The sequence below is a fragment of the Triturus cristatus genome, chromosome 4_1 (genome assembly GCF_964204655.1).
Source record: "Triturus cristatus chromosome 4_1, aTriCri1.1, whole genome shotgun sequence".
Lineage (NCBI taxonomy): Eukaryota > Metazoa > Chordata > Amphibia > Caudata > Salamandridae > Triturus > Triturus cristatus.
The window spans coordinates 886,354,374-886,365,169 of record NC_140585.1 but is presented as its reverse complement, the minus strand read 5'-3'; the positions used below and the strand labels follow the sequence as shown (position 1 = coordinate 886,365,169).

General features: G+C 43.0%; 1 protein-coding gene across 1 annotated transcript in view; it reads right to left on the bottom strand.

Moving 5' to 3' along the window:
* Positions 1–2,207: 2,207 nt before the first annotated feature.
* Positions 2,208–10,796, bottom strand: part of UBE2H (ubiquitin conjugating enzyme E2 H) — a 310,921-nt gene continuing 302,332 nt past the window's right edge. The window contains exons 6-7 of the mRNA XM_085653629.1: positions 7,371–7,499; positions 2,208–4,617 (exon numbers count right to left, since the gene is read on the bottom strand). Of these exons, the coding sequence (XP_085509755.1) occupies positions 4,493–4,617; positions 7,371–7,499 (254 nt within the window). The 3' untranslated portion in view covers positions 2,208–4,492. The remainder of the gene's footprint in view (positions 4,618–7,370; positions 7,500–10,796) is intronic.

Below are 10,796 nucleotides of genomic sequence, written 5' to 3'. Positions count from 1 at the left end.
GCAAAAAGGAAAATAAGGTAAAAATAAAACTAGATCATCCTTGGGTGCCTCGTGTAATCTGTGCTGTGATTGCAAATCTGTCATTTAAACCAAGATGCGTATTCATAAGGTCATTTACTTCATTTAATTTTACCAACAAAAATAAATAACTCATTTCTTTGTAAATACATTTTTTTATATAAACACTCTCATGGGGGTGAATAGGATGATGAAAAAGGTGCAGTGGATATGAAAGGGAGGTTTGTGCAGTTTGCTTTTCCCTTTTCTCTCTTGTTTTATTTAGGTGCTAGTTGTCAGTTTGAAGTTTGTTATGCTTCATGAATCTATTTTTAGGAAGTAATACCTACAAATGTTAATGGATACATTTGGAATCACTTTCTCCCAGGATGCCTGCATATTCAAGAGCCAAGCTTTCCCCAGTTCCACAACAGGAAATAGCATGGAAATATCTACAGGTTGAACTCGGTTGGGAGGATTTCAGCCTCCAGAGCACCTGTCGAGTGAAACCACTAGCAGTCAAGTACACATCCTGCTCAGGCAGCAAAACCTAAGAAAATCTTAAGTAAAGTAAATTGACAAAAAATAGCCATTGAGGTAGGAAATAACATAGCACACGACACAAACAAAGATACAGAAATCTTGGTGTTAAGAGGAACTATCATGTGGTTTTGCAAGATGTACATACATTTTATGTGCCCAGAGGGAAGTCCTATAAGCACATGTTCAATTCTCACGGTGCAATTGGTAAACCGCAAAAACTCATGTGCACAGGAAGAGAGACCGAGTAAGAACTACAAGAACAGAGGAGAATTCAAAACACTGACAAATGTGATGCTAGGGAGCCCTTACGGTGGTGCTTGGCATACTCTGCTTTCCGAAAGATCAGTTACATAAATGTGGTTCTTGAAGCAAAAAAAAAATGCTCTTCTCTCCCATCACATTTAAAGGTTCACCAAACATAGCATTTAGGCCACAGTAGCTCGGAATACCATTGTTAATTTAAAAGCCAATAGACCTTTCAAAAGGGTAAAAACAAACTGTAATGTGGAGATTGAGCTCTCCAAAGGCAGAGGATATGCACAGCATGAAGATCTAGGAGATGATCAGACCTTTGGGATGTCAGTGAAATTCAGTTTTCTCAGAAACCTACTGAGTTATGCAGTTGCAGTCTATTATGCAGTAGCAACATTTGTCTTTCCAATGCATAAAAACTGAGGGGGAACAATAGACATAAAAGACAAGCAAACAAGAATCAAGCAAAAGCAACGCTGAAAAGATGGTCGTACACTTTGGTATGCATCAATCGTTCTTAACGTGCACTCTATCAATGGCTGATTTGTAATTAAGTAAGGGTGCCAATATCACCACTCAACCATAATAAGCAGCACATTATGAAAGTCATGTTAACATAGCTGTCACATCACCAGATTAATTGGAAGTGCCTCACTGCACATGCTTCGGGTGTTCGGAGGAAATAGACAACCGAATACTTGGGAGACATGACGTAGAGCAACAATTCACGTTGGATAACGTACAAAAGAAGTCAGAGTAGAGTCAAGGGAGGATGGGGGTGAATAACTGGTTTAAGTCTACCTTCAGTAACAGGAGTTGGACAATCAGACTAACCACCACTCCTCACACCCCATCCAAGTAGAAGTGCTACAATAATACGGGGGGAAATGTTAAATGAAAACATTGCACAACAAACGCCAGGGAATGAGGACAGAAGTCCCCGAATTCAAGACTTTAAGAGCCCCAACACAGGAGGAAATCAGATTTTCTCAAAAAACTATAAAAAATGTAAAAAGTTAATATGTTCACACTTTTTCCCCTAATATAACAAAAATATATATATTTTCATTTAACTGAATATTACCACCCAGTGTATATATGCCCACCCCTAAATAGCACCTATGGTAACAGCACAAGCAAGCTGCCAGTTCAGCAGTTGGGTAGCATGCCCATGACGGTGCCCGCATCCACCCTTGTGCCCCGCATCCCCAGTATCCCAACACATACTAGTTGAAAGTTTAAGTGATCCTAACATGATACACAGTTATTACGATCCTTCCCACAAACGCCACAACTGCTAAAGACTTCAGCACGATCACGGACCACAGCCCCATTTAACTGCTCTCCTAATCCCTCCACCCCCTGCCCTCCCAAAAAAACCTATGCGTCATGCCATTAGTGAACATAAAATAAGGTAACATCTTTATATGTTTTTATTTAGGAAAATAATCATGCTAAAGTTGTATTTTGTACACCTTTCCAAAGGAAACAAAAAAGGATTGTGCTCCAAAGATTCAAATAAGAGAATTATATCTCCGACCTTGCTGCGTCAATTTCAGTTCTTGATACAAGCATTATTTAAATTTCCCTAAAAAAAAAAAAAAAAAAAAATTGCAATGATGGGGAAAGAGTTTTATGGGTTGGGTGTGAGGAAAGTGTGGGTAGGATTGTGGAGGACAAAAATTGAAGACTTAAAATAGCTGACCATGAAGGAGACAATGACATTCACGAGTCAGTGGCCTGCACAGTGGGTTTTGCTCAATGCCCAATAGGTAAAACTAAATATGGGGCTTTATCGGGGTAGACCGCTACCAGAAGCATCAGAGAAAAAAAAAAAAAAAAATTGCCAACATTAAAAACACAGATTTCAACCTGGCTGCACCAATATCAAAGTCTGCAGGCCATCAATAGAATCTGCTTTAAGAAAATCACCTCTGCTGGTCTCTATACTTATAGGGCTTAATGTCATGAAGTACGCTTATTTGAATAGAGGGGGGGTCTAAGGTCATAGTTGTGCTTTATGGTGAATCACCTCAAGCTTAGGAATACGCTTCCATGGGAGAATGTACGGGTGCACTCCAACAACAGGTGAATCTACCTTCAACAGAACCAGCACCGGCATCAAAACCCTGTTAAATCTGAACCTGGAGCGGGTACACGAGTGTTGAGCTTGTGTGACCCCCTCTCTTCATTTCCATTTTCCCCATTACAAACTTATATCCAAACATCAACACAGACCACAGCAATACCCTACTAAAAGGGAGGACTAATAAACACATGTACCTGGCTATGCTTTCTCTCCACAATAGAAGGATCGGTTCTCAGGTTACTAGATAACTGAATTGTTTAACTTAAATGCCTAGTTGCTTCCTGCAAACCAGGCATGGGAAGAAAATAAATAAATTTAAAAAAAACATCTGGATCCCACCGGTGCCAAAATAAGACTTTCATTTTTCACTTTGGGTAATACTTGAAATAAACTTGGTTTTAAGGGTCCAATCTTCATTAAAACGAAAACAAAATGGCATTGAGTTGCATTCGCGTATTTCACACCCTTTCAGACAATAACCAAGCTGAAAATAACTTCTGACGGAAGGAAATATGAAAATTAAAGGCCTGGCTGGGTTACCCCCCCATCAAGAGTCGGAAGATGGAAGATTCAAGATCATGCGTTACATAGATGGTTCCACTTGGTGTAAGTTTTAAACCACACACAAAAGAATTGAGTTTTAAACCCCTAGGGCACTGAGGCAGAACGTTTAAATCACTATATAAAACCAGAAAGAAATCAAAGCAGTAAATATTGACCTCGTATGTGCGTGTGTACACCCTTTTAAAGGAATTTACAGCATGAAAAACAGTTACTGTTGGCGTAAAAAAAAATAGGAACGGCCCACACAATCTCAACGCAAAATGAGTTCTGTTCAGATGACTGCATTCAAAGGGGCACAAAGACAAATACACTGGTGGTAGCAGGGCCCCCACAGGCTGAGGGGCGGACTCCACATAAAAAAGTGTACTTAGAATCCGGATAAAGTGTCTTTTATGGCTAACATTAATGCTCCAAACTGCTCTGCATTTCCAGTTTTTTCCTTTTTAGGTGGCAATATTTCGCAATTACTCCAAGTCATAAAGAGAATATCCTCAAACTCAGAAGGAGCACTATTTCCTTTCCTGGATTATAGCAGAAGCTGGCTTCATTCAGAATCCAAATAAGACTGGGATTTTAGCCTGAGACTGCAGAACATTCCACGTTAGCATCCGGGTAGGTTTCTTTGGGAGAGCCTGTGGAGAGGGCAGTGACCCACACCCTCAGAGTCTACCTATCATCAGCACTGGGGGCACGATAGTATTTGGTGTATGGGTCTTGCTTCTTTAAGTTGGCGAAGTCTCAGTCGAACAGGAGTAGGGCTTGGCCTACATGGACTGACAATTGCATGCAATGTTGCACACAGCTACCAAAGTGGAATGTGGGAAAACGCAATGCACGCCGGGCAGGAAAATGACCAAGAAATCAGGATCTAAGTGTGAAATACATATATATGTATACACAGGTGTCTGTATACATACATACTTCAATGCTATTATTCATAAAAACCTTGTTTAGTAATAAAAAATTGCTTTGTTTAAATATGAATATTATAGTCTGCTTCTCATGGTTAGGAAAAGTCTTTTTTTTCTGAAAAGCAGGTTGCTTCTACTACAATTCCATATCCTGCGCCTCGTCCTCCGAAAAGTCAGACATGGAACTTTCTGATGAACTGTCCCCAGTGCCCTCCTCTTGTTCTTTCAGTGCTTCCTCTGTTGCATATTTCTGGATGTACTCTGCAAAAAAAAACACATTACACACGAAACATGTTAAAATGGACATCCAAAGCAGGTTGCACATGGGGTCATTTCACCATTATTTATGCAACATGTTTGATTGTGTTTCTTTCACAATCTATGTGATCAACAACAAGCTAATGAAATGGGCCGAGTTCAGCTAAACAGGTGCAGAGTTTAGCTGAAAAGGTGGTTGATAACATAATTAATGCCCAGAATAGGACAAACTGACTTTCACATCAGATCTGCCCAATTGACTGACACCTTAGTCTCCAATTTTTCACTCATGATTTTGTGCACTTGAGTGGAGTATTAATGAAACCTCTAAGACAATGTTGCTAAATATTGTTCTGATCCATCATGTTGCTCAAGTCTTATTCCATATGTGCCCCCATTATCCATCTTTAAAGTTTCCCAGAGCCCTGGCATGCTAACATGACAAACGAGCTAGAACAGTACTCGTCTAGGACAAGGAAATACAAAGGCACCAATTCTGCTCCTTTTTCTTTGCTGGTTAAGACAAAAGGAGCAGCTTATACATTGGGTATGACACAGAGCCCGACAATGGAACAGAACGGCCATCATCCAACTGTTGAGGCAGATCCCTACCTTCAATAGTATGCACCTCACAACACCACTTCTAACTAAGATTGGAACAGCAGTGGAAAGGAAGTCTTCCTTACCTGTAACAATGAAATGAACAAGCATTGGCAAAGCAGATAGGCCTCACACTGGGTGCCAAACCCTTGGCTTTGTCAACCTTTGATTTGTTTGTCGTCGTTTTTGAGAACCTTATGTTGAAGAGCTGCCAGACCCATGCCTATATAAAAAAATGGCCAATGGCTAAAAGTTAAAAAAAAAAAAAAAAAAAATTAAAAAAAGTGTTGCCTCACAAAACACTTTTTGCCATAGTAGTTCCAGGTACTGAAGGGAACTGCTCTGTAGAAGAACAGTCATTTAGAGAAAACTTAGCCAATGTCTGAAGTGTGCTGGCCCACTGTCCCATGCTGTATGCTGCAGTGGGCGAAAGAAAAATGGAATGACAAAAACCAATGGATGAAGAACACAGGCTGAAGGCCACTACTAGTATTTTAAATGTACGATTTAGAAAAGTCAAAAGGTCTAGGCTAACACCAGGCAAACAAATTGGTCTGGTGTTTACAGCCAGCCTTTGGCTTTGTCAATGTTCGTTTTATTATGGTTATTGCTAAACTTTGTTAGTAACCTGCCTGGCCCGAGTCAATCTAAAAAAAGGGTCTAAAACTAAAAATACATTTTTGGTCTCAAACATATACATTTCCATTGAAGTTCCTGGCACTAAAGGAACTACTTTGGGTGTGGGTGTGCTCCCTGTTAAAGGGCCGAAAGCCATCACTCACAATGAAGACAAGCAAAGGCTGAATTGGGCTGAGCCACTGCCCCATGCCATGTGCTGCACTGGGCTGAAAAAAAACGTGAATGACAATAAAAGATGGATGCAGAGAGCCGGCTAAAAGCCCTGTAAGCATATTATACATATTTTAATAAAATCAAAAGGTCTTGGCTAAGGCCTAATAAGAAAGGTCATGCTGTATAATACCAGGGTTAAAAGCCTACATTTTACAAAAACGTTTCCCTGCAAAAAACTAACTGCACAGTCTTCATATACTTCCATTCAGTGCTTAATTTTAGCTGGTGGTTGCAGGTGGGGGACACGCTGTACTTCTTTTTGGGACGGATATTTTCGTTTTCAGACTTTGAACCAGACAAAAACAAAGACAGAAAAGTGGGAAAGCAGGAGAAAGAGACGGAAAACCATGTCAAAATAAAAAAGTAGAGATGAAAAAAAAAAAAAAGTGAAATGAAGGGGCAGGGAGTGTATGGTGGTGCCTGAAGGGGGCATGACTATGCAGACTTGGTATTTGGCACCCTGACCTTCAATAGTGCTAGCCGTGGGCTTCTGATCTAAACTTGGGTCCACTCTTTTGGAGACTGACATTCGATCACACCAAGGCGCTGGCTGCTTGCTAAGGACAATACAAACAAGAAAAAAAATCAAAATATGAAACCTCTGTTTAAATAGTAGATGCAGCACGAGGTTAAAAGAGGGAGGTTGAAATAACTCTGATGTTGGAATTGAGCGGACACTGCCTTTTATAGTGGCTTGGTCTAGTTTCCTTACTGCAAGACACCAAATCAGCTTGGATTTAAAAGATGACGTCAGTCTCCTTTTCAGCAATCTACATTTAAAACACTTCATGAATTTCTAAAAATTGAGTTTCTCAGCCGGATCCCTTGCTGTGAATCCATAACTTGGTTAGTTGAGGTCAGCCTACGAAGTCTATGACGATCTAGGTAAAAGCATCAAACAGGAATGCTACAAAACTGACAAGCACAAAGACACCAGCAACAACAAAGCTACTTGGAGAAGATGAACCTCTACCACCTCTACGAACTTGGATTTCCTTAGAACTCTGATAAAAGATCGTTGTCATAAAATGTGGTGGCGGACTGTCAGTTGTCAAATGATGAAACTTAAGTTTCCACCAAGAGACCTGGTGTAACGGTGGGATGCTGAGTCCAAAATGTGACCAGAAGAACAGCAATACACTCTATGTTATCGCTTCCCTCCATTGTTGCTGGAAGATTATGGAGTCCCTCAAGCACAACTGTCGAGCAACAACAACTTTTTATGACATTCTCCTGTTGCGATGGAATTTTGTTTTGAACAGCATAAACACACTGCAATGTAACATTACACTCTGATGCCATACCTTTAATTTTTTGTTTGTATTCTTCTGGTCGGTGAAGGTACATCGCTGCAGCGTCTCCATTAAGAGGATCTATGGGGTTTGGGTAAGCCAGCAGCTGGGGCAAGAAGGACTCAAATATGTTGGTCAGATCTGAAAAAGAAGACCAGAGAAAGGAAGATTCAGCCAAATCAAAACCTCAACGCACCCAAAGTCGTCGTCCTGTTTATTTCAGATACATACATCTTTGAAATACTGCTGGAATCTACTCATGAAGTACATTAGATTCCAAATGTTGAAAAAGCAAGAAAATTATATCCAAATTAAATATTGGAACATTTTAAACCTGCAAAGAGGTAGTGGTTGTAACAGCTTTAGATGAACTTAGACAGAACTCCGATACAGGCTCTGTGCCAGCCCTCATTTTATTGGTTTGTCTGGGAGGTTTCAGTGTGCAGGATACAGTGTGGACCTACTTCCAGGATTTTTGAATTTCACATACTTAGAAGGCAGTATTTTCTTCTTATGCCTTCAGTGCAACTGAGTGAATACAGAGTGCCTAAGTGTTCTATTCAGTCCCCTCCATCACATTATGTATTCTTTCATTGGCTCACATGATTTATTCATTCGGCGACACATTTTATTTAATGTATGCTGATGAATTCTTAGGATAGCTAATGATCTGGATGCCCCTGCAGGTAATTTGTTTACAACAGGTTGACGGTTGCATGAGTAGTAAATCAGCTTAAGTCAAACGGGCACAATTGAGTTTCTAATAACTTGCGGCTAGTTTCCAAATATGTTTAAAATGTAAAGGGCAACTTTAGATCTCAGTGGTCAGAAACTAGACTAAGTCCGTGTTAGACCTGTCAGCCCTTTGGGTGGTCCCTCCTCATCATTATTTATTTTGTCCGAATTTTGCCTCAAACCCTGTTAGTATTTTTCCTTTATGGGAACCACCAGACTTTTTAGTATTGATGCAGATTCAGGGAGCCATTTTATCTACCCCTGGAACTTCTGTCTGAGGGCCTGGAGCACAAAATGGTGGCCACCCATTGTCACCTGTGACATCACTGGAACCTACCAGCACCTTCCAGAACATTCCAGAACCCTGTGACAGTGTGAGGCAGGTTTAGAATGTTGGGAAGGCATCTCCAGGTTGGCAGTTGGAGTTGGCAGTTGGCACCTGACTGGTGAAGAGAGAGCAGCAGAAACCTGAAGAAGGAAGGAGTGAGGCAGCAGGGGTGGAAACTTGTGCCTGGAGTGGGGTCCATAAACCCACCCTTGATACTAGTCCCTACTGACTGAGCCCAGCCTGGAGCCCTGTGTGGGAGAAAGCAAGAAAAACCATCTTAAGGACCTGGACAGCAGGAACAGGCCTTAAAAGTAAAGAGCAGCAAGTTCCTGACCTGGTTACTGGTAACTTCTTGAAGTCCGACGTCGAGAAGCCTGGAGACCTGGAGCCCGAGGTGGAGAAGCGGCGCTGACTGGAAAGCAGACGTCGTACCCGGAGCCGCCAGAGGTCGAGAGAGGGCGCCGACGGAGGTCGTGGAGAGTTCCAGAGGTCGAGGAGGAAGTCACCCGAGGTCGAGTGTGCGGCGTCGACGGGGGAGTGAAGTCCGCCCTCCGGAGTCGCCGGAGACCGAGGTGAAGCGTGCCGGAGGTCGGGAGTGGAGATCGCACTCCGGAGTCGCCGGAACCTGAAGAGAATCGTGCCGGAGGTCGGGAGTGGAGGTCGCACTCCGGAGTCGCCGGAACCTGAAGAAAGGAGCACCGGAGGTCGGGAGTGGAGATCGCACTCCGGAGCCGCCGGAAGTCGACATCGAGCCAAGGCCGCCCGACGTCATTGAACCGGAGCCGCCCGAAGTCGACATCGAGCCCAGACTGCCCGACGTCATTGAACCGGAGCAGACGTCGAACCGAGGCCGCCGACATCGAACCGGAACCGCAGCCCGGCGTCGACAAGAACTGTCATTGAGCCGAGGCCGCCGACATCGAACCGGAACCGCCTCACGGCGTCGACACGACTCCAGCGGCGTCGGAACTTCATAAAAAGGGCAGTAAGTGGAATAGAGGGCGCCTAAGGCCCTGTGAAGCCCTAAGAGACCATCCTAGAGGCTAGAGAGGTGCTGGAACCAGCTTGATTGTGCCAGGGGTGAGCTGAGACTAATACAGAGGGGTTGTGTAGTGTGGGAGAGCCAGATCTCTAGATTCCCCCTTGATCTACCTCAGTTTAGGCCTCAGCCTTGTCCAAGCCAGGGAGTATACCCCTCAGGCCATCCACCTAACCACAAGCTGTGACTGGGCCAAATCAGCCCATAGTATTTTAAATGTGATCTGATTTTACAAATGTCATTGTTGGCTGATATTATTTATTGAGGGTACTGTATTTATTGTATTTATCCAAGTTATTCCTGTGATGTATTTATTGTCCTGAGCTAACTTATTCCTGCACAGTATTTATTGCCTCACAGTATTTATTTGACCTGATCCTATTTATTGCACCTGTAAAGTGTTATTATTTATTTGACCTGCACTTTTTAAGGAAAAGCCTTGTGTACTGTGATTGTATTATTATTTATTTAATCAGCAACTAAGAGAAAAGAAGATAGAGATATATTTTCAGTATAATTTTTAAGGTGTAGTGTCGTTTTTGGAACGGATGCACGCATGGTTATTGTGTGGGTATGACGTATGCTTAGCACGGTGCCTGATCCCTGACCACTCGAGCCAAGCTACCACAGTGCATGTCGGGAGAACCCACCACCACCCTTCCGGTGCGGGAGTGGGGTTTTCTAACTTAATTGGTGTTCAGTGGTGGGATAGAGCTGTGCCTACGTATACTCGACAATAACTGTGGGTAGTCCATAGGCCTACACAGGGAGTTCTCAAAGCGGCCTTCCTAATTGTGAGTTTTTGTTTTTTCCAAATTTACTCAGGTGGTGGGAGGAGGTATTATAAAAGGTACCCCCCTGCATAGCTTCTGCAAATAACTGTCCTCTGACCTGAGTGGGCAAAATGGAGTTTGTGCTAGAAGACCTAGAAACGTACACTGTGGCCCAACTCAGGGAGTTTTGTCAGCGGGAGGGGGTGTATTGTCCCCAAGGAGCAAAAAAGGGTGCACTCCAAACCAGCTTAAGGGCTTGGGGGGAGGCACGACGAGAAAGCAAGGCTGAGGAGGAGGACAGGGATAGAGAGCCCGACAGTGAGGGAGCTGGTTTGTACCAACCTGAGGTGGGGAACCTGTTAGCGGGGCCCAGGACACTTTCTAGGAAGGGCAGCAGTGCCTCTAGCGGTGGCTTGTCTGAAGTGGAGTTAACAGACCGGAGGGAGAAAAGACAGCTCACATGGGACTTAGCAAGGCTGGAGAAAGAGAAGGAGGAACAGAGGATGGCTCATGAGCTAAGGCTGAAAGAGATAGATCTTCAGATCCTAAGAGTTAGGGCACAC